The sequence below is a fragment of the Microcaecilia unicolor genome, chromosome 12 (genome assembly GCF_901765095.1).
Source record: "Microcaecilia unicolor chromosome 12, aMicUni1.1, whole genome shotgun sequence".
Lineage (NCBI taxonomy): Eukaryota > Metazoa > Chordata > Amphibia > Gymnophiona > Siphonopidae > Microcaecilia > Microcaecilia unicolor.
In genome coordinates this window covers 5,147,999-5,173,001 of record NC_044042.1, presented here as the reverse complement: position 1 = coordinate 5,173,001, position 25,003 = coordinate 5,147,999, and the positions used below count along the sequence as shown (strand labels likewise).

Here is a 25,003-nt window from a genome sequence, read left to right as displayed (position 1 = left end):
GGGCCTGGTGGTTGGGAGGCGGGGGTAGTGCTGGGCAGACATGTATGGTCTGTGCCAGAGCCGGTGGTTGGGAGGCAGGGATGGTAGTTGGGAGGTGAGGATAGTGCTGGGCAGACTTATACGGTCTGTGCCAGAGCCGGTGGTTGGGAGGAGGGGCTGGTGGTTGGGAGGCGGGGATAGTGCTGGGCAGACTTATACGGTCTGTGCCCTGAAGAGCACAGGTACAAATCAAGGTAGGGTATACACAAAAAGTAGCAAATATGAGTTTCTTGTTGGGCAGACTGGATGGATCGTGCAGGTCTTTTTCTGCCGTCATCTACTATGTTACTGTGTTACTATGTTAGGTCGTTGTCAAAGAAGAAATTCTCACCTGTGTGCCGTGGCTAGCTGACACCACTGGGTGAGACATGTGGCCATCAGACATCACAACACCCACAGACCTCATCTCTTACCTGGAACAACACTGTGCAAATTACAAACACCTTTTCCTGAAAGTAAGGTAGCAAATGTGTGTAGAGAGAGCTGGTGTTACATCTTTTCTCCTGTAAGGAAAGCTGAGCAGCCTGAAGCATTAATCTCTCCAATTCTATGAGTCATAAGATTTATTATTATTAATTTATTTATTTATTGGGATTTATTTACTGCCTTTTTGAAGGAATTCACTCATTGAGTCTAGTTAAGGTCAGTGAAGTAGGTAGGAGATGCGAGGTTCAGTTCATCAGTGTGATGTATTTAGGGGAGATGAGGTCTATTTCCCCATTGTGACGTATTTAGGGGAGATGAGGTCTATTTCCTCATTGTGAAGCAGGTAGGATATATTGGAATTTCTTGTAATTTTGTGGATTTGCCCACACTTTGTTCCTTGGGATCTGCCTCGAGCCTCCGAGGTTAAGTGGAATAAAATGACCAAACTAGATTGGATTAGATTAAATGAGGTCCAGTTCCTCAGTTTTCAGTGCCTGGATAATGGACAAAGAATTTGAGAGGAAAGTAGGTGAGTAATAGTCTGGCGGAGAATACTGTAACATATTCACATATATTATGGTAATATAACATCATTATTGCCTTTTAATCTGCCTTAAGAGGTGAATAGCATGTGTTATGGTCGTAATGCACCTTACCTCCCCCCTTACTCTTTTCTTGCACAGAGGAAGTAATTCAGGTGAGGCCTGGACAGGTGGACCTCTGTCCCAGTCAGTGTAATAGGTTCCAGTCCAGCCAGTGACTAATTCTGCAAAAAGCAGTTAACTCATGCTGTTTGCACTCGGTGTGATAGATTTGTTTTCAATTTGCTGACTACAATAGTCTTATCATAGTTCCCGAAGGGCGTCCTGGTTAGGGTGTTGCTGCTTTCTATAAAGTAGAAGGGTAGCCTCGTTAGTAAATGAGCAAGTGAGGGGCACATTTAGAATCTGCAGCTGGAAAATGAGGCATCTTCTCCTGTTAATGTTTTGCATCTGGTGTGCTCATGGGCTGAGGAGGTAAGTGCTGAATCCTTATAACCCTTGTCCAGGTCTGCACTTTGCCCATGGACACTTTCTTTGGGTTTCTGGCTACCTGCTTTGGATCCGAAGGGCTTGGGATCAAAGGGGACAAGAATCCAAGTTTTAAAGGATGTGCTGGAATTATAGGAGGCACCCTGTACCTGCAGGACACAGGGCTGGGATTACAGGAGGTGAAGCACCTGCAGGACACAGGGCTGGTAATATAAGAGGTGTTGCATGCTTAGGTGGACACGGGGCTGGGATTACAGGAGGTGCAGTGTACCTGCAGGACACAGGACTGGGATTACAGGAAGTGAAGCACCTGCAGGACACAGGGCTGGTAATATAAGAGGTGTTGCATGCTTAGGTGGACACGGGGCTGGGATTACAGGAGGTGAAGTACCTGCAGGACACAGGGCTGGTAATATAAGAGGTGTTGCATGCTTAGGTGGACACGGGGCTGGGATTACAGGAGGTGCAGTGTACCTGCAGGACACGGGACTGGGATTACAGGAAGTGAAGCACCTGCAGGACACAGGGCTGGGATTACAGGAGGTGCAGTGTACTTGCAGGACACGGGGCTGGGATTACAGGAGGTGCAGTGTACTTGCAGGACACAGGGCTGGTAATATAAGAGGTGTTGCATGCTTAGGTGGACACAGGGCTGGGATTACAGGAGGTGAAGCACCTGCAGGACACAGGGCTGGTAATATAAGAGGTGTTGCATGCTTAGGTGGACACAGGGCTTGGATTGTAAGAGCAGACTGACTTTGACTGTTGGGTTCTCGCTCTAGAGTGCAGCTGAAGAGACAGAAGTCCATCAGGAAACTTCTTAAGGAGCAAGGCAAATTATCTGACTTCTGGAAGTCTCAGCATCTGGACATGGTTCAGTACAGTGAGTCCTGCCCTTCTGACCAGAGCACAAATGAACCACTTATTAACTATATGGATGTAAGCATGTGCTGTACCTGAGGTACCTCTCCAAGTACCTCCTATATCCACTTAACCTCCATTTTGCTTAACATTACATTTGTCCGCCCGCTGGGCCTCATTCTATATGAAGCAAAGTCCATTTCTACAGTTTAGGCTATTCTATTCCTGGTTTTATTATTTCCCTTTCTTGATCCCACTTCCAAACTAGGTTGGTGCTTTTTACTACCTGTATTTTATTGTTCCCCCCCCCCCCCCCCCCTTTCTTCATTTTGGCTCATCTAGGGGATATCTGGTTCCCCTAGATGTGGGCTAAAGAGCATGAGATTTTTTTCTTTCCTTATTATTGTAGAATTGGTTCATTCTGTGTTTCCTTTTTCCTTGGACATATGACTTGTAATCTCAATGTGAAAAACTCTTAATAAATAAAAATTTTAAAAAACCAGATATCAAAGCAGTTGATGCGGATTTGTAGCTCCAACTTGCTTATAATTAAGGGAAAATCCAGGAACCAAATTCATTTTGTGTTCAGTTTAAAAATATATTAGACGAATGGCCCTGTGAACAGCCCCTCCCCCACTAGATTTACATACAGTGGCAGGGCCTACCTCATGCATATTCATTACGCTAAACCTGCCTCCTGGAGAGGATTGTGAAGCTCCGTTGTAGATGAAGTTAAGAGTTTAATGCGAAGAAAAGCAGGTGAAGTCCAGCGTACGAAGGGCAGAACTAGGACAGGATCAACAGAACTGGAACCAGCTGGCCCACTGGATCCAATAGCTTTGTTAAAATACGTTGAGGTACAGTTTTTGCGACAAGAGTCGTTATTCTTTCTGCAGATCCCTGACTGTCTCCCTTTGCCCTCAGGTGGAGTACTTTGGGGAGATCTCCATTGGGTCACCACCTCAGAACTTCACCGTCATATTTGACACAGGCTCTTCCAATCTCTGGGTCCCCTCCGTCTACTGCACCAGCAACGCCTGCAGTAAGTAGCAGTTGAGTTGGGTCTTCGCTCGGACATGAAGTTTCAACATCCAGGCTCTCCACACATAGCTAAGAGACACCAAGGAAGACGTGCTCTTAAAGCTAAGTGATACCGAGACCCCGCATGAAGCTTAGTCAGTTCCATCTGGGTGGGCCTTGCCCCAGTGCATGCAGGGAAATGTAGTCCCAGTTCCTCTATGAAGAGCTGGCATGATTCTTGCCTGATCCTCTGAAGGGTTCTGTGAGTTGGGGGTTGCTACAATCTCATGTGTTTTTTCTTTTCCCTTGTTTTATTAACAGAGCAGCATTCGCTGTTTCAACCTTCCACATCAAACACATACAGTGCAGACGGCCGACCCTTTTCCATTCAGTATGGCACTGGCAGCCTGACGGGGATCATTGGAATCGATCAAGTTACTGTAAGTGTTCATGTAGATTCACAGCCCCCAGCACCCTACTACTAACACACTCATCCTTCACTTATGAAAGTATTTCATTTGGGAACGGCTGCCTTCATGGAGAAAAGGCAGCTTACAATTTCGCCTCTTTCCAACTCTCCGTCATTTTGATGATATCATCAGTGTTTCAGCCAGGGGCGTAGCCAGACTTCGGTGGGAGGGGGTCCAGAGCCTGAGGTGAGGGGGCACATTTTAGCCCCCCTTGGTGCTGCTGACCCCTCCCCCGCCATTTTTGACCCCTCCCGCCACCACCACCACCTTTGACCCCCACCAGCGCCAAACCTTTCGACCCCCTCTTCCCGCCGCCGCCAACCTTCCCCCGCCACCGCTGATGGGTACCTTTGCTGGCGGAGGTCCCCAACCCCCGCCAGCCGAAGTCCTCATCTCCGGCTCAGCCATGTTGCTGATCTGCAAGGCTTCTGTTTCTGTGAGTCTGACGTCCTGCACTTATGTACAGGACGTCAGACTCCCAGAAACAGAAGCCTTGCAGATCAGCAACGTGGCCATGCTGGAGAAAAGGACTTCGTCTGGCGGGGGTTGTGGACCCCCGCCAGCAAAGGTACACAACAGTATGGCAACACTTATGAACTTCCCAGAGCTGGGATATGGCATTAAGAGCCTTCAACTGCATATTTTGACTCTGCCAACTCAATGCTGCAACAGTCCTTGGCAGGGCACTGTACACCAGAGCTGCAAATCCAAACTCTAGATGCTGCCATTAAGCAATAACTATGTCCCGTTCCCCTCTCCCTCCCTCCATCCACACAGGGGCTCTGAATGTTCCTTCTGCATCATTCCCAGATCCCACTGACTCCATGAAATGAAGCTCTGAGTCAGGAATCAAAACCAGATTCCTCCACATGGCAACGAACTCAAGTACAAATCAACTTACGCATCCAGTTTCTCCTACATAAGTACACAATTGTGGAATGCACTACCAAAAGCCGTGAAAACAAAGTATAACCACCTTAACTTCCGGAAATCACTAAAGACCAATCTCTACCGACCCAACCTAAGCGCCTGAACCATGCAACACAACGAAAGCAAAGCCCATAATGAACCCTATATAACTCCCCTTCTCTACGATTCTCTAATGTGTCTGTAACACATGAATCTTATTCGACCATAACATCACTTTGTATTTATTTCATCACCGGAGATGGTGAACACCTCCATGGTACTATGTAAGCCATATTGAGCCTGCAAATAGGTGGGAAAATATGGAATACAAATGTAACAAATAAATAAAGAAATAAATTACCAGAGAGCACTGGGCCAGACCTTCCAAACCTGCCCTGGTTGGGTTTCCACCCTGAATATACCTGATATAAATTTGCATATTGTGAGGCTACAACACATACAAAGTTATCTCGTGCATAGTCATTGTAGATATCCTGAAAACCCAACTGGTTTTGGGATCGCCAGGACAGGTCTGGGAAATCTGGGATAGAGTGTTCAGCACTTGATTCCAGGAGGTGTCTGAACATGTCTATCACTTGGACAGGGTGGTAAGTTTGTCACTGATGTCTACCAAGTTTCCAACACGTTTTAGAAGCCCATATAGAGCCAGTGCAAGGGCAATGGATGCCCTTTGCACACCTTTAGCCCTACAACCCCCTCCCCCCTCCAAACACAATTAATTTTCAGGCTCCTAACCTGCAGCCCTCCTCCAAGATTTTGCTAATCAAACTCAACAATCATGGTCAATACATAAAAATCTGTAAAAAATGCAAGTTCAAAAACGTACTGAGGGTTCCTGGAATTTGTGTGGTTGTCTTTGACTACGGCTGCTGTCTGCTGCTCCCAGGAAGTTGCTCCCGTTGGTGACCACCTAGACTTGTTTAATGGTTGAACCGGCCCTAAGCTCATATAATATATTAAAGTATGTAGCCAGCACCAGAACTGACCCATGAATTAAGTCCATTTTTGCCTTTTTAGCTCAGACTGAGAACATATATGATATTTGAGGTTGACACCCCACTGGAAACACAATGATATAAATGAACATTACAATTTTTATTGTGTTGTACAGTCGAATAAACACCTGCAGGCATCAGACTTAGGACTATTGTGTTTCCTTTATCTGTAGGTGGAGGGTATCACTGTCTCAAACCAGCAGTTTGGTGAGAGCGTGACCGAACCAGGGAACACCTTTGCAGATTCAGGATTTGATGGTATTCTCGGGCTGGCCTATCCCTCATTAGCAGTGGGGGGTTGTACCCCAGTGTTTGACAACATGATGGCACAGAATCTTGTGGAAATACCCATGTTTTCCGTCTACATGAGCAGGTATGACCAGATGACCCAACTGCAGGGCAAAGGGCCTTGAGGTGTATGTACAACACTTCTACCTCTGATGACCCCATGTCCTCCTTCGAGTAGGATTCTATTGCCACGTAAAAGGGGCAAAGATCTTCTCAACCATTCTTTTCTGAAATGCCCTTTTCCCCAGTGAACGTCTGTGTAGTGGAATTATCTTGAAAGCCTAGGTCCTGTGTCTCCGTTTCTGTCTTGCCCCGACCTTCACCCAACTGAAGGTCAAGAATGAATACAAGAACAGGAGCGGAGTAAGAGGACCTGGAGCCCTACTAGCCATTCTCGCAGTTCTAAGTTTTATTCTGTTACTATTGTGGATTTTGTTTGCTGAAATGAGTTTATTTAAGAAAGTTAAAAACTTAGCAAATCTTTCAGCGTCTTTCCATGCAAAGTAAAATGTGGTCTTATTTCTGACTGGAGACCCTGACGTTTTAAGCTACAGATCGTTGCAAGGTGTTATAGCCCCCTGTGTAGCAAGGAAACCATGGGGTAAATATTCAACCAGTGGTGCTCAGCATTTTGCTGCCAGCTGCCAGTGTTAAACCTGGAAATTCAATGCCAGGCCATGTCTGAGCTTCGGCACTGAATTTCTAGGTTTATGGAGCCAGCTAACACATAACCACTTAAGAGCGATGTACAGCACTTAACCGGCTATGGGTTTACCGCATAACGAGAGGACTGACTTGTATGTGATCCTATTTATGCAGTTAACCTGGCTGCTTAAGTTCTGAATATCAGTACTTAATCGGTCAATTGCCGACTCCACTCGCAGAATGCCCTCAAGAAAGCAGGCTTGACTTCAGTGTTAACCAGGGGTGGATTGACCATTCAGGGAACCAGGTAGTGTCCGAGGTCTATAAAATAATGAGTGGAGTTGAACGGGTAGATGTGAAGTGTCTGTTCACGCTTTCCAAAAATACTAGGACAAGGGGCATGCGATGAAGCTACAATGTAGTAAATTTAAAACGAATCAGAGAAAACTTTTCTTCACTCAACATGTAATTAAACTCTGGAATTTGTTGCCAGAGAATGTGGTTAAGGCGGTTAGCTTAGCAGAGTTTAAAAAAGGTTTGCACGACTTACTAAAGGAAAAGTCCATAGACCATTATTAAATGGACTTGGGGAAAATCCACTATTTCTGGGATAAGCAGTATAAAATGTTTTGTAAATTTTGGGGATCTTGCCGGGTATTTGTGACCTGGATTGGCCACTGTTGGAAACAGGATGCTGGACTCGATGGACCTTTGGTCTTTCCCAGTATGGCAATACTTATGTACTTATATGTACTTATATTGACCTCTTCATTCCTGCACAGCCAGGGAACTGTACAAACACAGAAGCAAGTCTGTACTCTGTCTAACTCAGTGTTCATGCCATTTCTCCTTTCGGCAGGAATCCAGACTCCTCCATGGGTGGCGAAATCATTTTTGGTGGTTTTGACTCTTCACATTTCTCTGGGGATCTCAACTGGGTCCCAGTCACTAATCAAGGATACTGGCAAATCCAGCTGGACAAGTAAGCTTCATGCATATTGTATCTATAAGGAATAGTTGGGTTCTATTGCAGGACATGGTGTGAGAGGTAACGGTATTGGGGCCGCTTGAAAAGAGTGATCATAACATGATCAAATTTGAGATAACTGCAGTAAAGAAACTAAGGAAATGTACTCTGTCAGCATTTAACGTCCAAAAGGGCGACTATGATAAAATGAGGGAAATGGTTAAAAAACAAAAAAGGCTAAAAGGAGCAGCCACAAAGGCTAGGTGTTTAAATCAGGCATGGAAGTTGTTTACAAATACCATTTTGGAAGCCCAGACCAGATGTATCCTATGTATTAAAAAAGACAGAAGGAAGACCAAATGGCATGATTAAAAGGTGATGTGAGAGAGGCCATTAGAGCCAAAAGCAAACCAAAAGAAAAAAAGCAGATCAAAAAAGACAAAAAAATGGAACAGGAGGGTAACAGAAGAAGTGGTTTATTACAAGTTACCCGACGTGGCCACGTTTCGCCCTCAGGCTGCGTCAGGGGTACAAAAAACTACAAAATAAAAATACATAATGAATAAAACATAAACATCACATTGTATATTTTATAATAAAACATATCTAAAACCACAATCAAATCATATAAGGTAAAAACAGATCAAATCTAAAAACATAATACAATAAAATGTAATATCAAATCAATATCAGTTAAAAACATTCAGATTAAATATGCATGCAATAAAATAATAATTTTAATACAAGACATAAGATATCAACAAAAAATAATATCAACACAAAATGCAAAATAAAATAAATAAATAAAATAAAATCTCACAATGCTTAGCCTCAATCGCCATCTCTTATGCACGTTCTATCTATTAGAACATGTTATCAATAGAAATCAAACAAAATAAAACATGGAAAAGAAAATAAGATGATACCTTTTTTATTGGACATAACTTAATACATTTCTTGATTAGCTTTCGAAGGTTGCCCTTCTTCCTCAGATCGGAAATAAGCAAATGTGTTAGCAGATAGTATATATAAGAGAAACATCAAAGCATTACTTTCTCTTATATATACTATCCATTACCACATTTGCTTATTTCCGATCTGAGGAAGAAGGGCAACCTTCGAAAGCTAATCAAGAAATGTATTAAGTTATGTCCAATAAAAAAGGTATCATCTTATTTTCTTTTCCATGTTTTATTTTGTTTGATTTCTATTGATAACATGATAGAATGTGCATAAGAGATGGCGATTGAGGCTAAGCATTGTGAGATTTTATTTTATTTATTTATTTTATTTTGCATTTTTTAGGTGGTTGCATGACTACTTTTAGGGGTTCACTTTGATTTTTACCCCTATTAGGTAGGTGATATTTAGTATGTACGGTCATTCAGTTATTTTAGTGTTGTATATCTCCACCTATTTGTCTTATGCAGTTCTGTTGATATATATTTTGTGTTGATATTATTTTTTGTTGATATCTTATGTCTTGTATTAAAATTATTATTTTAATGCATGCATATTTAATCTGAATGTTTTTAACTGATATTGATTTGATATTACAAACACTTTCATATGAGAGAAAGATACCACTCCATGGTGCACCCAGATCTTTAAGAATGCTACATCCAAAACTGAGCTGAAGCTTCAGTAGCTCTCTGGAAACACCTTCAATTTGCCCCTCAAATTGGTTATTGGAGGACAGGGAGTTCCAGACTGGGTTTTCAGCTCTGTAGGTGCAGTGTGTGCTTAATAATAATAAAATGTATTTTCTAACCTGCATTATCTACAAATTAAAAGTACATACAAATTAAAAAAAAACAACAATACAAACCATACAAAATGAAGCATAATAAAACAATCAACAATATAACAGAACCACTGATTTTCATTATATAACAGCTTCAGTAAGCACCTTTGTGTAGGGTTTCGCACCCCCAGTCATTTAGGAAAGCTGGTTCCTGGTACTGAACCCCTGTTCTCTAGTCCCCCCCCCCCACAACTGCCTCCCTTCCTGTGATATGGTGGTAGGAGATGTGAGGGGGACACGGTAGGGTAAAACAGGGCATAGTTCTGTTATGTAGCTACTGGTCTAGCTTTTCCTGTCTATAGTATAGCTAGCAGCTGGTAAGAAATCAGATTTATTTATTTATAGATTTGTATTCTGCTTACAATTAAGCTAATCACAATCCAACATACTGAGTACATATTCCTGCCTCAGCAACTAGCTCAGAGGTAGCACAAATGTTGTTAACATATGACTGTAAAATGGCAGGTGTGGAGGACCTGTGAACTGCACCCTCCCCCCCCTTCTTAATCTTAACACTAAAGGAACGTGGATGACTGAGGTAGGACACTCTTGAATGTTGAACTCACTCTCTAATGCTGAATATGCTCTCTCTCTCTCTCTCTCTCTCTCTCTCTCTCTCTCTCTCTCTCTCTCTCTCTCTCTCTCATCGCCTCATCCCTGTAGCATCATGGTTGGTGGACAGGTTACATTCTGTGCGGAGGGCTGCCAGGCCATTGTAGACACGGGCACCTCAATGATTACTGGGCCTCCTAAGACTATCCTACAGCTGCAGAATGACATTGGTGCGACCCCTGTGGATGGTGAGGTGAGTTATAGCCCTACGTATGGGATGAGTCTGAAGAATGAGACCCATAGTTGTAAGCACAAATGTATCCCGCTTGGATAAGGTTAAGATTCACAAAGTAACCTGACTAAGCAATTGTAGACCTGGCCTTAAGTTTTGACCCTGTAAGGCAGGGCTTAAAAATTCCCAGGCACCAGGTCGCCATGGTGCCTTGAAATTGCTGGTGCCCGGGAGTTAATGCCCCTCCAAATTTTAGTGGTTTTTTTTTTTTTGTAACACTACCAGCATCTGTTATGCTTCTATACCGCGATTCGGCTCTGCAGTTTCCGAAAACAAGACAGCCCTATCAATCCCAGAATACCTAGAGATCCATTTGGCAAAAAGACAGGCTGGATGATATCTGGGTCTCTGTCTGTGTCTATGTCTATATTTATTGAATTTGATTAACTGCCTTTTAAATGAACCCACAAGACAGTGAACAATTAAAATTACATAACGCACCGCAAGCAACAATAAAAACAAACGCGCATAAAACTGAAATAAAATAAAAACATATAACATGGAAATGACATTCACATTCAATCCACAAATAATGAAAGGTTGCAGCACAGAGATGAACAGTTACCTGTAGCTATGACGCCAAGAAACATGTAAATCAAATCAAGTCTTCAATCCAAATTTAAACTTCACGTAAGATTCAAGTCTAAGTATGAAAGGAAGGGAGTTCCTTAAAAGTGGATCTGGCCGGGCAGATGAGGATCATGTTCCAACTAAATCTTTGAAAGTAATGGCAAAGATAAAAGGCTTCGTTGTGAAGATGGCAACCACTGAGTAGATGTATAAGGAAACAACCAAACCGATAGGAAAACCCAGTGCTTTTTTTGTGCCGGTACGCAACGGTACGGCGTACTGGCACCTTTTTCTCCTCCTCCCCTCCCCTCCCATTATTTCCAGCGATTCTCCGCCTCTCTCCTGCCCTCCCATCGACGTGCAGTGATTTTTCCGTCCCTCCCCTGCCCTCACCTCTCCCATTTCCAGCGATTCTTCGTCCCCCAGCGTCCTCCTTCATTGCCTGCCAGCCAGCGTCGGACGCAGCAGCGATTGGCTGGCAGCGTCGTAGCTTCCCTCTGCAAGTCCCGCCTATGCGTAAACAGGAAGTTGTAGGCGGGACTTGCAGAGGGAAGCTACGACGCTGCCAGCCAATCGCTGCCTGCACCGTTCGCTTCTGCGTCCGACGCTGGCTGGCAGGCAGTGAAGGAGGACGAAGAATCGCTGGATGTGGGAGAGGTGAGGGCAGGGGAGGGACGGAAAAATCACTGCACGTCGATGGGAGGGCAGGGGAGAGGCGGAGAATCGCTGGAAATAATGGGAGGGAAGGGCAGGGGAGAGAGAATTGCTGGACATGGGATGGGAGGGAAGGGCAAGAGAGAGAGAATTGCTGGACATGGGATGGGAGGGAAGGGCAGGGGAGAGAGAATTGCTGGACATGGGAAGGGCAGGGGAGAGAGAATTGCTGGGCATGGGAGGGAAGGGCAAGGGAGAGAGAATTGCTGGACATGGGATGGGATGGGAAGGGCAAGAGAGAGAGAATTGCTGGACATGGGAAGGGCAGGGGAGAGAGAATTGCTGGACATGGGAAGGGCAGGGGAGAGAGAATTGCAGGACATGGGATGGGAGAGAAGGGCAGGGGAGAGAGAATTGCTGGACATGGGATGGGATGGGAGGGAAGGGCAAGGGATAGAGAATTGCTGGACATGGGAAGGGCAGGGGAGAGAGAATTGCTGGACATGATATGGGAGGGAAGGGCAAGAGAGAGAGAATTGCTGGACATGGGATGGGAGGGAAGGGCAGGGGAGAGAGAATTGCTGGACATGGGAAGGGCAGGGGAGAGAGAATTGCTGGATATGGGATGGGAGGGAAGGGCAGGGGAGAGAGAATTGCTGGACATGGGATGGGAGGGAAGGGCAAGGGAGAGAGGATTGCTGGACATGGGATGGGAGGGAAGGGCAGGGGAGAGAGAATTGCTGGACATGGGATGGGAGGGAAGGGCAGGGGAGAGAGAATTGCTGGACATGGGAAGGGCAGGGAAGAGAGAATTGCTGGACATGGGAAGGGCAGGGGAGAGAGAATTGCTGGACATGGGATGGGAGGGAAGGGCAGGGGAGAGAGAATTGCTGGACATGGGAAGGGCAGGGAAGAGAGAATTGCTGGACATGGGAAGGGCAGGGGAGAGAGAATTGCTGGACATGATATGGGAGGGAAGGGCAGGGGAGAGAGAATTGCTGGACATGGGATGGGAGGGAAGGGCAAGAGAGAGAGAATTGCTGGACATGGGATGGGAGGGAAGGGCAGGGGAGAGAGAATTGCAGGACATAGGATGGGATGGGATGGAAGGGCAAGGGATAGAGAATTGCTGGACATGGGAAGGGCAGGGGAGAGAGAATTGCTGGACATGATATGGGAGGGAAGGGCAGGGGAGAGAGAATTGCTGGACATGGGATGGGAGGGAAGGGCAAGAGAGAGAGAATTGCTGGACATGGGATGGGAGGGAAGGGCAGGGGAGAGAGAATTGCTGGACATGGGAAGGGCAGGGGAGAGAGAATTGCAGGACATGGGATGGGAGAGAAGGGCAGGGGAGAGAGAATTGCTGGACATGGGATGGGATGGGAGGGAAGGGCAAGGGATAGAGAATTGCTGGACATGGGAAGGGCAGGGGAGAGAGAATTGCTGGACATGATATGGGAGGGAAGGGCAGGGGAGAGAGAATTGCTGGACATGGGATGGGAGGGAAGGGCAAGAGAGAGAGAATTGCTGGACATGGGATGGGAGGGAAGGGCAGGGGAGAGAGAATTGCTGGACATGGGAAGGGCAGGGGAGAGAGAATTGCTGGATATGGGATGGGAGGGAAGGGCAGGGGAGAGAGAATTGCTGGACATGGGATGGGAGGGAAGGGCAAGGGAGAGAGGATTGCTGGACATGGGATGGGAGGGAAGGGCAGGGGAGAGAGAATTGCTGGACATGGGATGGGCAGGGGAGAGAGAATTGCTGGACATGGGATGGGAGGGAAGGGCAGGGGAGAGAGAATTGCTGGACATGGGAAGGGCAGGGAAGAGAGAATTGCTGGACATGGAGGGGAGAGAGGTGAATCGCTGGATGGGGAGGGGAGGACAGGGAAGAGAGAATTGCTGGACATGGAGGGGAGAGAGGTGAATCGCTGGATGGGGAGGGGAGGACAGGGAAGAGAGAATTGCTGGACATGGAGGGGAGAGAGGAGAATCGCTGGACAGGGAGGGGAGGACGGGGAAGAGAGAATTGCTGGACATGGATGAGAGGGGAGAGAGGAGAAATGCTAGAAATGGATGGAGAGGAGAGCAGGAGATAGAGGAGAATTGCTGGACATGGATGGATGGAGGTGTTGGCTAGGAGAGAGGAGAAATGCTGACTTGGATGGAGGGGAGGAGAGAGGAGAAGTGCTGGACATGAATGGAGGGGAGGAAAGAAAAAAGAAGATGCACATGGATGGAGATGAGGGAAAGGGAAGAGAGGAGAAAAACTGCACATGGATGGAGAAAATAGGCAAAAGCTGGATTCATGTTATACCTCCTCCAGTCAATTCCATGGAGGAGGACCCAGCTTTTACTTATGGATGCTGGGCAACAAAAGAAGAAGAAAGGAAGAAAGTAAAGAAATAAATGGAAAGGAAGCCCTGGAAATGGAGTTAAGAGAACAGATAGCAGCAGAATCAGAGACTGGGACCAATATGGATAGAAAAACAAAGTCACCAGACAACAAAGGTAGAAAAAATCATTTTATTTTCATTTTAGTGTTTGGAATTTGTCTTATTTTGCACTGGGTATACTGGAGCTGTAACAGCTTACAGAAATTATTTATAATGAAAAAAAATCAAATTATTTTTTCTCCTATACTAGTATAATATTTTCAATGATGTCTGTTTATATGCGCCATGGCTGGTACAAGGGGTGTGACTAATGTGGGTGTGGCTATAATAGGGGCGGTGCCATGTGTGGTGACCCCGCCCACAATGAGTACCGGCACCTTTTTTTCTACAAAAAAAGCACTGGGAAAACCAATATACTAAGCCTGATGTGACAGCAATAGAATCTTAAATTTACATCTAAAGTTAATAGATGACCAATGATAAGAGTCATAGGATTCAATCTACTAGGTTGGCTCTCAGTTTCACAGGATGAACTGAAGTCTCCTAGTGGCAGTAGACCTTAATCCATTATAAAGAGAATTACAGTAGTCTAGCATAGAACCAATGTATGGACAAAGGATTGCATATCTTTTTCTTCCAACAGATCTTCGTTTGAACAAATCCTATTTTATGTGTAAAAAATGTTTTATTTACTGAGGATATTTAATGATCCAACCACAGACCAGAGTGAAAAAAAACTCTCCCAAAATTCTCACCACATCTTTAAGGAGAATCCATGTGCTTGAACGTAAGAACAGGAAAACAATGAATATGGCTTCTAGTTTGTTAGGATTAAGTTTCAATTTAAAGTTAGAGAGCCACTGGGCAACTTTATCAAAACAATCAATTAGATTGCTAATACCAGATCATGCATCTTCAGTACAGACAATGAGCAGTATATCGTCAGTCTAAAAAAACCTGCTGATACCCAAATCCTGCACCAACATAGCAAAAGAAGTCATAAATACATCTTAAAATGGTGGGACAAATGAGGTTGAAGATTAAAAACACCTGAAAACTACCTCTAAATAGGAACTAAACCAATCGAAAGCAGTACTCCTAACACCAAGCTCCTTCAGGCAATTAATACGAATTGGATGGTCTACCAAGTCAAAGGCTGAGCTAAGATCCAGCTTAAACAATAAAGCTTCTCTTCCCGAGTCTTAGGGGTCCTTTTACTAAGCTGCCCAATGCGCGCCAATTCAGAACTGCCATCCGGCTACCGCATGGCCCGGGCGGTAATTTCATTTTTTACACGCGCCCACTACATGCACCGTAAACTTTCCGGCGTGTGGGGCTAACCGGGTGGTAATCGGCATTGTACGCGTGCAGATGATTACTGCCTGGTTAACAAGAGAGACCGTACCGCTAAGTGAATGGGTGGCAGTAAGGTCTCAGGCCCAAAATGGACATATGCCAATTTTCATTTTGCCGCATGTCCATTTTGGCAAAAAAAAAAAACAACCTTTTTTTGCAAGTGTGCTGAAAAATGGACCTGCACGTGCCCAATACACGCGTCTACACCAGAGCAGGCCACTTTTCGGCACACCTTACTAAAAGGACCCTTAAGTTAAGACGAATATCACTAAACATTCAGGCTTATTTTCAAAAGTGATCGCCGGCGATCTTCTGACATAAATCGGGAGATGGCCGGCGATCTCTCAAAAGCGACGAAATCCATAAAATCGAATGCAGCGTTTTGACACCATTGCTGCTTTCCTGTTGCCACGCCGGTGAAAGTTCAAGGGGCCGTGTCAGCGGCGTAGCGAAGGCGGGGCATGGGCGAGCATGGGCGTGGCTACCAGATGGCCAGCTTTTGCGGATAATGGAAAAAAAAGTGGCGTTCATCAGTATTTTGCCGGGTTTACTTGGTCCTTTTATTTTCATGACCAAGCCTGAAAAAGGTGCCCCAACTCACCAGATGACCACCGGAGGGAATGGAGAATGACCTCCCCTTACTCACCCAGTGGTCACCAACCCCCTCCCACACTAAAAAAATAAAAATAAAAACCTTTTTTTTAACAGCCTGTATGCCAGCCTCAAATGTTATACCCAGCTCCCTGACAGCAGTATGCAAGTCCCTGGAGCACTTTTTAATGGGTGCAGTGCACTTCAGGCAGGCAGACCCAGGTCCATCCCCCCCCACCCCCCACCTGTTACACTTGTGATGGTAAGTGTTGAGCCCTCCAACCCCCCCCCCAAAACCCACTGTCCCCACATGTAGGTGCCCCCCTTCACCCATAAGGGCTATGGTAATGGTGTACAGTTGTGGGGAGTGGGTTTGGGAGGCTCAGCACCCAAGGTAAGGGAACTATGCACCTGGGAGCTATTTGTGTATTTTTTAAACATTTTTAGAAGAGCCCCCTAGGGTGCCCGGTTGGTGTCCTGGCAGGTGAGGGGGTCCAGTGCACTACAAATGCTGGCTCCTCCCATGACCAAATGCCTTGGATTTCGCGGAGTTTGAGATGGCCGACATTTTTTTCCATTATCACTGAAAAACAAAACCGGCGATCTCAATCCCGGCGGACTCTGGCATTTGGCTGGGCTAAACTGTATTATCGAAAAAAAAAAGATGGCCGGCCATATTTTTTGAAAATACCGTTCTGGCCAGTTGTTGCGCCGCTGCCAAAATAGATCGCCGGCGATCTATTTCGCTGGTGATGTTCAATTATGCCCCTCAGTGGCCTAGTGGTTAATGTGGTGGACTTTGGTCCTGGGGAACTGGGTTCAATTCCCACTGCAGCTCCTTGTGACTCTGGGCAAGTCACTTAACCCTCCGTTGCCCCTGGTACAAAATAAGTACCTGAATATATGTAAACCGCTTTGAATGTAGTTGCAAAAACCTCAGAAAGGTGGTATATCAAGTCCCATTTCCCTTTCCCTTATGACATCACAATATCAGAAGTGAGCCAAGTATCGGGCAAACAAGCCATTGTGACATCACTGATGAGGTTGGCTCTTATTGGTGGAATGAGTGGAGGAGTAGCCTAGTGGTTAGTGCAGAGGACTTTGATTGTGGGGAACTGGGTTCAATTCCCACTGCAGCTCCTTGTGACTCTGGGCAAGTCACTTAACCCTCCATTGCCTCTGGTACAAAATAAGTATCTGAATATATGTAAACCGCTTTGAACGTAGTTGCCAAAACCTCAGAAAGGCAGTATATCAAGTCCCATTTCCCTTTCCCCCTTTCCCTTATAACATCACAATATCAGAAGTGAGCCAAGTATCGGGCAATCAAGCCATTGTGACATCACTGATGAGGTTGGCTCTTATTGGTGGAATGAGTGGAGGAGTAGCCTAGGGGTTAGTGCAGTGGACTTTGATCCTGGGGAGCTGGGTTTGATTCCCACTGCAGCTCCTTGTGACTCTGGGCAAGTCACTTAACCCTCCATTGCCCCAGGTACAAATAAGTACCTGTATATAATATGTAAGCTACATTGAACCTGCTATGAGTGGGAAAGCGCGGGGTACAAATGTAACAAAAAAAAAAAAGGCAGATTCCAAAGTAGCTCTATTGTGTTTTGTTTTTCTTTCTTATGATAGAATGGTTTTATATATGTTATATGTTCTGTCCTATCACCAGATGGAGTTCTTTATTCATTTTGTTTTAAACTGTTTTATTTATTGCAAACCTCTTTGACCCAGTTTGAAATATGGTAGGCTATCAACTTTTAAATAAACATAAACATGATGTGCAGAATCCAGACTGTCTTGGGTGAAGAACATTAGTTTTGTCCATAAAGGTCTGCTAGTTGACCTGATCCCACTTTCTCAAGGATTTTGCTACTGAGTGATAATTTGAAATGGCAAAAAGGTCTAATGTAGGCTTCTTCAACAGAGGATGAATTTGTACCGCTTTCTGAATGGTTGGAACATAACCCTCGGAAAGACTAGAGCGAATCATACATAAAATATTTGGGGCAAGACTTAATTCTTGATTACTACTACTATTTAGCATTTCTATAGCGCTACAAGGCGTACGCAGCGCTGCACAAACATAGAAGAAAGACAGTCCCTGCTCAAAGAGCTTACAATCTAATAGACAAAAAATAAAGTAAGCAAATCAAATCAATTAATGTGTACAGGAAGGAGGAGAGGAGGGTAGGTGGAGGCGAGTGGTTACAAGTGGTTACGAGTCAAAAGCAATGTTAAAGAGGTGGGCTTTCAGTCTAGATTTAAAGGTGGCCAAGGATGGGGCAAGACGTAGGGGCTCAGGAAGTTTATTCCAGGCACAGGGTGCAGCAAGACAGAAGGCGCGAAGTCTGGAGTTGGCAGTAGTGGAGAAGGGAACAGATAAGAAGGATTTATCCATGGAGCGGAGTGCACGGGAAGGGGTGTAGGGAAGGACGAGTGTGGAGAGATACTGGGGAGCAGCAGAGTGAGTACATTTATAGGTTAGTAGAAGAAGTTTGAACAGGATGCAAAAACGGATAGGGAGCCAGTGAAGGGTCTTGAGGAGAGGGGTAGTATGAGTAAAGCGACCCTGGCGGAAGATGAGACGGGCAGCAGAGTTTTGAACCGACTGGAGAGGGGAGAGGTGACTAAGTGGGAGGCCAGCAAGAAGCAGATTGCAGATTGGAAACATGATGGAAAGTTTAAGGATTTTCTCAACAGCAAGAAGGGCGAGTAAATTAAATGATTACCATGACCTCTTGTCAGCTGGGCAACCGACTGTTAGCAGTGCTTGACTCACTAATCAGGCCTGAAGAAACCTCAATCCTATGATCACGAACTTTAGTATCAAAATAAGCTGCAAAAACACTCTGGGGAAAGTGACAATTTTCAAGAGTTAAAAGGAGAAGTTTGTCAGCTGGGAAACCACCTGAAAGGATTGTTTCCAACAATTATCAGCTGACTGAATGCGAGGAATGAAATATTCCATTTTTGCTGCTTGAATGCTTTTTTTTTATTACTACTATAGCAATTTTTACATTAACGATGTTCTCGTTTGTCGTATGGTTTTGCCACTTTCTGTACGTGTTGCTTGCTTATCTTTTGAGCTCAATCAGGCCAAGTTTTATGAGGCTACAATAATCTTTTTGCAGGAAGCTATAACTTCACCAGAGCTAATCTCAGAGTATTATTCCAGAACTTGGTTTCCTCCTCCGGTGTGGGAGCATTTCAAAGCTAGAGGGAAAATCCTCACACAATAATGCGAAATGATCCACAGCCAAGTGTTTAAGGTCCATCACCTATTTGGAACAAATCACAGACCTTCCCACAGTACAGGCTGGGCCAAATTCAAACCAAACTTGATCAGACAACGATCTGATCAAGAAACAGAGAGCAGCTAATTAGTGATTATGCTACTAATAGTTTACAATTGGTTGTCAGCTCTGAACATAATTTACATCAGAAGGAGAGGAGTGTGGTAGCCGTGTTAGTCCACTCTTAAGGTTATCAATAGAAATCAAACAAAATAAAACAAGATGATACCTTTTTTATTGGACATAACTTAATACATTTCTTGATTAGCTTTCGAAGGTTGCCCTTCTTCGTCAGATCGGAAATAAGCAAATGTGCTAGCTGACAGTGTATATAAGTGAAAACATTCAAGCATTACTATGACAGTAAAATAGATACTATTGGACATTCTACATGGAATGTTGCTATTCCACTAGCAACATTCCTGCGCAGGCTTCTGTTTCTGTGAGTCTGACGTCCTGCACGTACATGCAGGACGTCAGACTCACAGAAGCAGAAGCCTGCGCGGCCAAATTGGTGATCTACAAGGGCTGACTTCTACATGGAATGTTGCTAGTGGAATAGCAACATTCCATGTAGAATCTGTAGAAATCAAACAAAATAAAACATGGAAAAGAAAATAAGATGATACCTTTTTTATTGGACGTAACTTAATACATTTCTTGATTAGCTTTCGAAGGTTGCCCTTCTTCCTCAGATCGGAAATAAGCAAATGTGCTAGCTGACAGTGTATATAAGTGAAAACATTCAAGCATTACTATGACAGTCTGACAGGGTGGGAGGAGGGGGGTGGGTAGGAAGTATGCATGGGGACATCAAAGCATTTCATTGATATTCTAACAGGATGGGTGTGGATAGGTGAGGGGTGGGGTGATCAACAGAGACATACAGCTTTATGGTTTATAATGGGTTAGGAACCCCAGATCCTTGTTAAGTCCTTTCTGTTGGGTGTTAAAATATTCAATCATTCTGACTTCAAAGGTCTTACGTTCTTGTATGGTTTTAAAGTTACCTTTCAGTATTCTCACTGTGAAATCACTGGTACAGTGTCCTGGTTCTGTGAAGTGCTGTCTCACCATACAAGAACGTAAGACCTTTGAATTCTGTTACCGTTTTTATCTCCACCACCTAACCGTGGGAGGGCATTCCACGTATCCACCACCCTCTCCGTGAAAAAATACTTCCTGACATTACTCCTGAGTCTGCCCCCCCTTCAACCTCAATTCATGTCCTCTAGTTCTACCACCTTCCCATCTCCGGAAAAGGTTCGTTTGCGGATTAATATCTTTCAAATATTTGAACATCTGTATCATGTGCTCCTTCAGTCTGGGCAGGCTATGACATATCACTTTTCTTGCAGTATGCTGTGGAATGCAGTAACCTGAACGTAATGCCAGATGTGACCTTCACCATCAATGGGATCGGGTACACGCTCACACCCCAACAGTACACCCTGTCGGTAAGTGGTTGACCAGAGAATTTTCATCGCATATAGGTGAAGGAAGGGGAAGAATTGGGACCAGTGATTCTCAAGGCTGGGCCTTCTGCATCCCAAGTATGCAACTAAAACATGCAAAGAAACCCAGCGCTAAGACCACATATATCTTTTCACCTTTTCTTGGGGGTCTCTAGCACAACTGACTGAGCTGTCCAAAGCTCTTTACTGTAAGGTCTGAGGACCAGTTCCATCTACTATTCACCCTAATGGTGGCTCCCTGGCTCTTTTCCATGAATCCATGATCCTTATGGGCTTTATTAGGAGAACAGACTGACCAAGTGCCTGATTTGGGAAGGGGTCCGTCATGTTCGCAGCATTGAGCCGAGTGTTTCATTCCCTTCTCTGTCTGTTTGTACCCCACCACTAGCAACAAGCAGATGGGATGGACTTCTGCACCAGCGGCTTCCAGGGCCTCGATATCCAGCCTCCTGCCGGGCCACTCTGGATCCTGGGGGATGTCTTCATTGGGCAGTTTTACTCTGTCTTTGACCGAGGAAATAACAGAGTTGGGTTGGCTCCAGCTGTTCCTTAAGACGAAAGAGTGAGGAGCAAATTCAGGACCTGTATCTTGGTGCTGTATTCTGACTGAACGGGACTGGGTTATTGCTGTATAAAATACACTTTCCTGAATAGAGTAGCAAAGGGAACTGTTAAATAATAATAACTGTGTTCCTTCTGACCATTTTGAAGACAATATATGATCCTGGGTCTACAATAGATAAGCCTTTTTATTTTACTATCGCAGAATAGCCGTACTGGGTCAGACCAAAGATCCATCTAGCCCAGTATCCTGTTTGCAACAGTGGCCGAAGGTCACAAGTCCTTGGCGGGATCCCATAAAGTGGCAGGATTCCAAGCTACTGACCCTCAAGGATAAGCAATGGCTTTCCCCAGGTTTGCCTTTATAATGGTTTATGGAATTTTCTTCCAGGAATTTGTCCAAACCTTTTAAAATTCTGGTTACACTAACTGCTTTTACCACTGGCAATAAGTTTTCTCTGATTTGTTTCAAGTGTATTACTTAGTAACTTCATAGCCCTGTGGAACATTTTGCTGCCGTCTCTTCATGCCAACCTTTGTAAAAGAGCTTACGAATCACACTGAGAATACATCAGTTTTGCTTAGCTTTTGGAGAAGTGATGGGGGTGGGGGTGGGGGGGAATCTCTGGAAGTTTTCCCACACTCAGTGAAACGGTGGTTTTGATCTTCTTTGCTTCTATGTATGAAGTCTGAATAAATGAAAAATGATATCCCACATCCGTGCATAAAAACGAGATTCATTCCAATCTGGTATGTACAAAACTAAGGGGTCCTTTTACTATGCTGCAGCAAAAGGGGGCCTGTGCTGGCATCAGCGAGTGTGTTTGATGCGCTCTGAGCTGCCCTTTTACTGCAGCGGGTAAAAGGCTGCTTTTTTTTTTTTTAAAGAAATGGTCATGCAGCCATTTTTTGGGGGGGAGCACTTACCCGCCACCAATTGAGGGGCGGTAAGAGCTCCCATGCTAACCTGGTGGTAACCAGGCAGCCCATGGCACTGCCCGATTACTGCCGGGTAAACACAGACACTACAAAAATAAAAATATTTTTGTAGCGCCAGAAACGGCATGCGCTGGAGGTGGGAACTACTGCGGGGCTGCTGTGGTAGCCCGGGGGTACTTCCGGTTTAGCAAGCGGTAAACCCACGTTGGGCTTTCCACCGCTTAGTAAAAGACCCCCTAACTGATCAGAAGGCACCAATAACCAGTGGCGTATCCAAGAGTGGGCCTGGGCCCCCCCCAGTAGCAGCACACCTATGATGTGGCTGGCAGGGATCCCCAAGCCCCACCAGCCGAAAACTCCCAACAACTGTCCCTCCTGCATACCTTGTAAATAGCAGATCTTCACCTGCAGCGAGCAGCGACTGATACATACTGTTTGCACCGGCCCCACAGCCTTCCCTCTGATGTATTCCCGCCTATGCAGAAACAGGAAGTTGCTTCAGAAGGAAGGCTGTGGGGCCAACATAAGCAGTGTGTATTAGTTGCTGCTCGCTGCCGGTGAAAATCTGCTAAGTAAAAGGTATTTGGGGGAGGGGGGATGTTTGAGAGACCATCCTGCTTATTTTCGAACGAGAAGGCCGGCCATCTTCCGACACAAATCGGGAGATGACTGGCCTTCTCCTAAAGGTAAAATCGAAAGCCGATTTTGGCCGGCTTCAACTGCTTTCCGTCGCGGAGCCGGCGAAAGTGCAAGGGGGCGTGTCGGCAGTGTACCGAAGGCGGGATGGGGGCGTGATTAAGAGATGGCCGGCTTCGGCCGATAATGGAAAAAAGAAAGCCGGCCCTGATGAGAATTTGGCCGACTTTACTCGGTCCCTTTTTGTTCATGACCAAGCCTCAAAAAGGTGCCCCAACTGACCAGATGACCACCGGAGGGAATGGGGGATCACCTCCCCTTACTTCCCCAGTGGTCACCAACCCCCCTCCCACCCAAAGAAAAGATAAATAACTTTTTTTTGCCAGCCTGTATGCCAGCCTCAAATGTCATACCCATGACAGCAGTATGCAGGTCCCTGGAGCAGTTTTTAGTGGGTGCAGTGCACTTCAGGCAGGCGGACCCAGGCCCAAACCCCCCTACCTGTTACACTTGTGGTGGTAAATGTGAGCCCTCCAACCCCCCCCCCCAAACCCACTGTACCCACATGTAGGTAGGTACCCCCCCTTCATCCCTAAGGGCTATGGTAGTGGTGTACAGTTGTGGGTAGTGGGTTTTGGGGGGGGGATTTGGGGGGCTCAGCACACAAGGTAAGGGAGCTATGTACCTGGGATCATTTTGTGTAGTCCACTGCAGTGCCCCCTAGGGTGCCCGGTTGGTGTCCTGGCATGTGAGGGGGACCAGTGCACTACAAATGCTGGCTCCTCCCACGACCAAATGCCTTGGATTTGCCCGAGTTTGAGATGGCCGCCATTAGTTTCCATTATCGGCGAAAACCAATGGCGGCCATCTGTAACGCCTGCGATCTCTAAGAGATTTGGCCGGCCCCGACCGTATTATCGAAACGAAAGATGGCCGGCCATCTTCTTTCGATAATACAGTCGGGTACGCCGCTTGACGGGGCCAGCGTTAGAGATGGCTGCCCTTATAGATGGCCGGCCCCGTTCGATTACGGCCCTCCACATGACATGCAGGCGAGAGAGGGAAAGACCAAATCACTTGTGGGACAAGGCGGAGTTCTTCTGCTCACCCATCTTAGACCCAGGCCCACCCAAAAATTGGGTGTCTGGCTATGCCTCTGCCAAGCACCGAATAGAACAGTGCATTCTAGGACTTGCTCTTTAATTGAACACCTTATCACCTCTCTGTCCTTGTACATACAGACTCCAAAATATGCAGATAGTCCAGGGGCGTAGCCAGACAACAGATTTTGGGTGGGCCTAGGCAAGAAGTGGGTGGGCACCAAGTGTTCTCCCCCCCCTCCCCCCACCAAGCATGCGTAGGTGCTGGTATTGTGGACAGTAACATTTTCGTTACCATCAGGAGGAAGTCTTCAGCTGGTGGGGCTTGGGATCCCCACCAGCTACTGCTAAACGTGTGCTACTGTTGGGTGGGCCTGAGCCCTAAGTGGGTGGGTGGGCCCACCCAGGCCCACCTGTGGCTACGTCACTGGCAGATACATTTTCTAAGTGCAGTATATTGTTCTTTTAATGACGGTCACAATGCCCTGGTAAAAATACAAATATTCCAATGAAAGGAGACGTGTTTAAATTTGAATTTCATGTCTGCTCTTTTTTTTCTGATTGCATGTCTTGTTATTACACTCTATAAAACTCAATAAAATTTATGAAACAAAATCTGGTTTGGAATTTCCCTGCTGAATATATTTTTTTCCTTTCTGACATGTTTGATTTCCTTATTCAAGTAATGTTTACCTGATGTATTATTTGAACAAGCTTAAATTAAAACTAATCTGATAATGGGTAAGAAAGTCTGACTCACACTTTAAAAAAAAAGAAGGTTTGGTGGTTTGGGGGGGGGGGGGGGGGGAGGGGTAACCTGCACAGAGTGGCAGGAACAACCCTGCTCACCTTTCTGGGCAGACTGGATGCATGAGCCATGCTGGGTTTTATCTGCCACAAAAAAAAGAAGGAAAAACCTCCATGAGTGGAATGAATCCGAGACAGAAGAAGCAAAAAGTGAAGGCCACAAAAGAAATAGGAAGCAAGTATTCTTTATTGCCAACCATCAATTATATGACATAAGTACATAAGTGTTGCCATACTGGGAAAGACCAAAGGTCCATCAAGCCCAGCATCCTGTTTCCAACAGTGGCCAATCCAGGTCAC

General features: G+C 45.5%; 1 protein-coding gene across 1 annotated transcript; it reads left to right on the top strand.

Annotated features, from left to right (window-relative positions):
* Window positions 1–1,327: 1,327 nt before the first annotated feature.
* Window positions 1,328–21,629, top strand: CTSE (cathepsin E). The gene is made up of 9 exons (XM_030221859.1): window positions 1,328–1,481; window positions 2,279–2,435; window positions 3,282–3,399; window positions 3,699–3,817; window positions 5,946–6,145; window positions 7,565–7,687; window positions 10,140–10,281; window positions 20,544–20,642; window positions 21,049–21,629. Exons 1-9 carry the CDS (start codon window positions 1,426–1,428, stop codon window positions 21,211–21,213), a joined length of 1,179 nt encoding a protein of 392 aa, XP_030077719.1. The 5' UTR covers window positions 1,328–1,425; the 3' UTR covers window positions 21,214–21,629.
* Window positions 21,630–25,003: the final 3,374 nt, after the last annotated feature.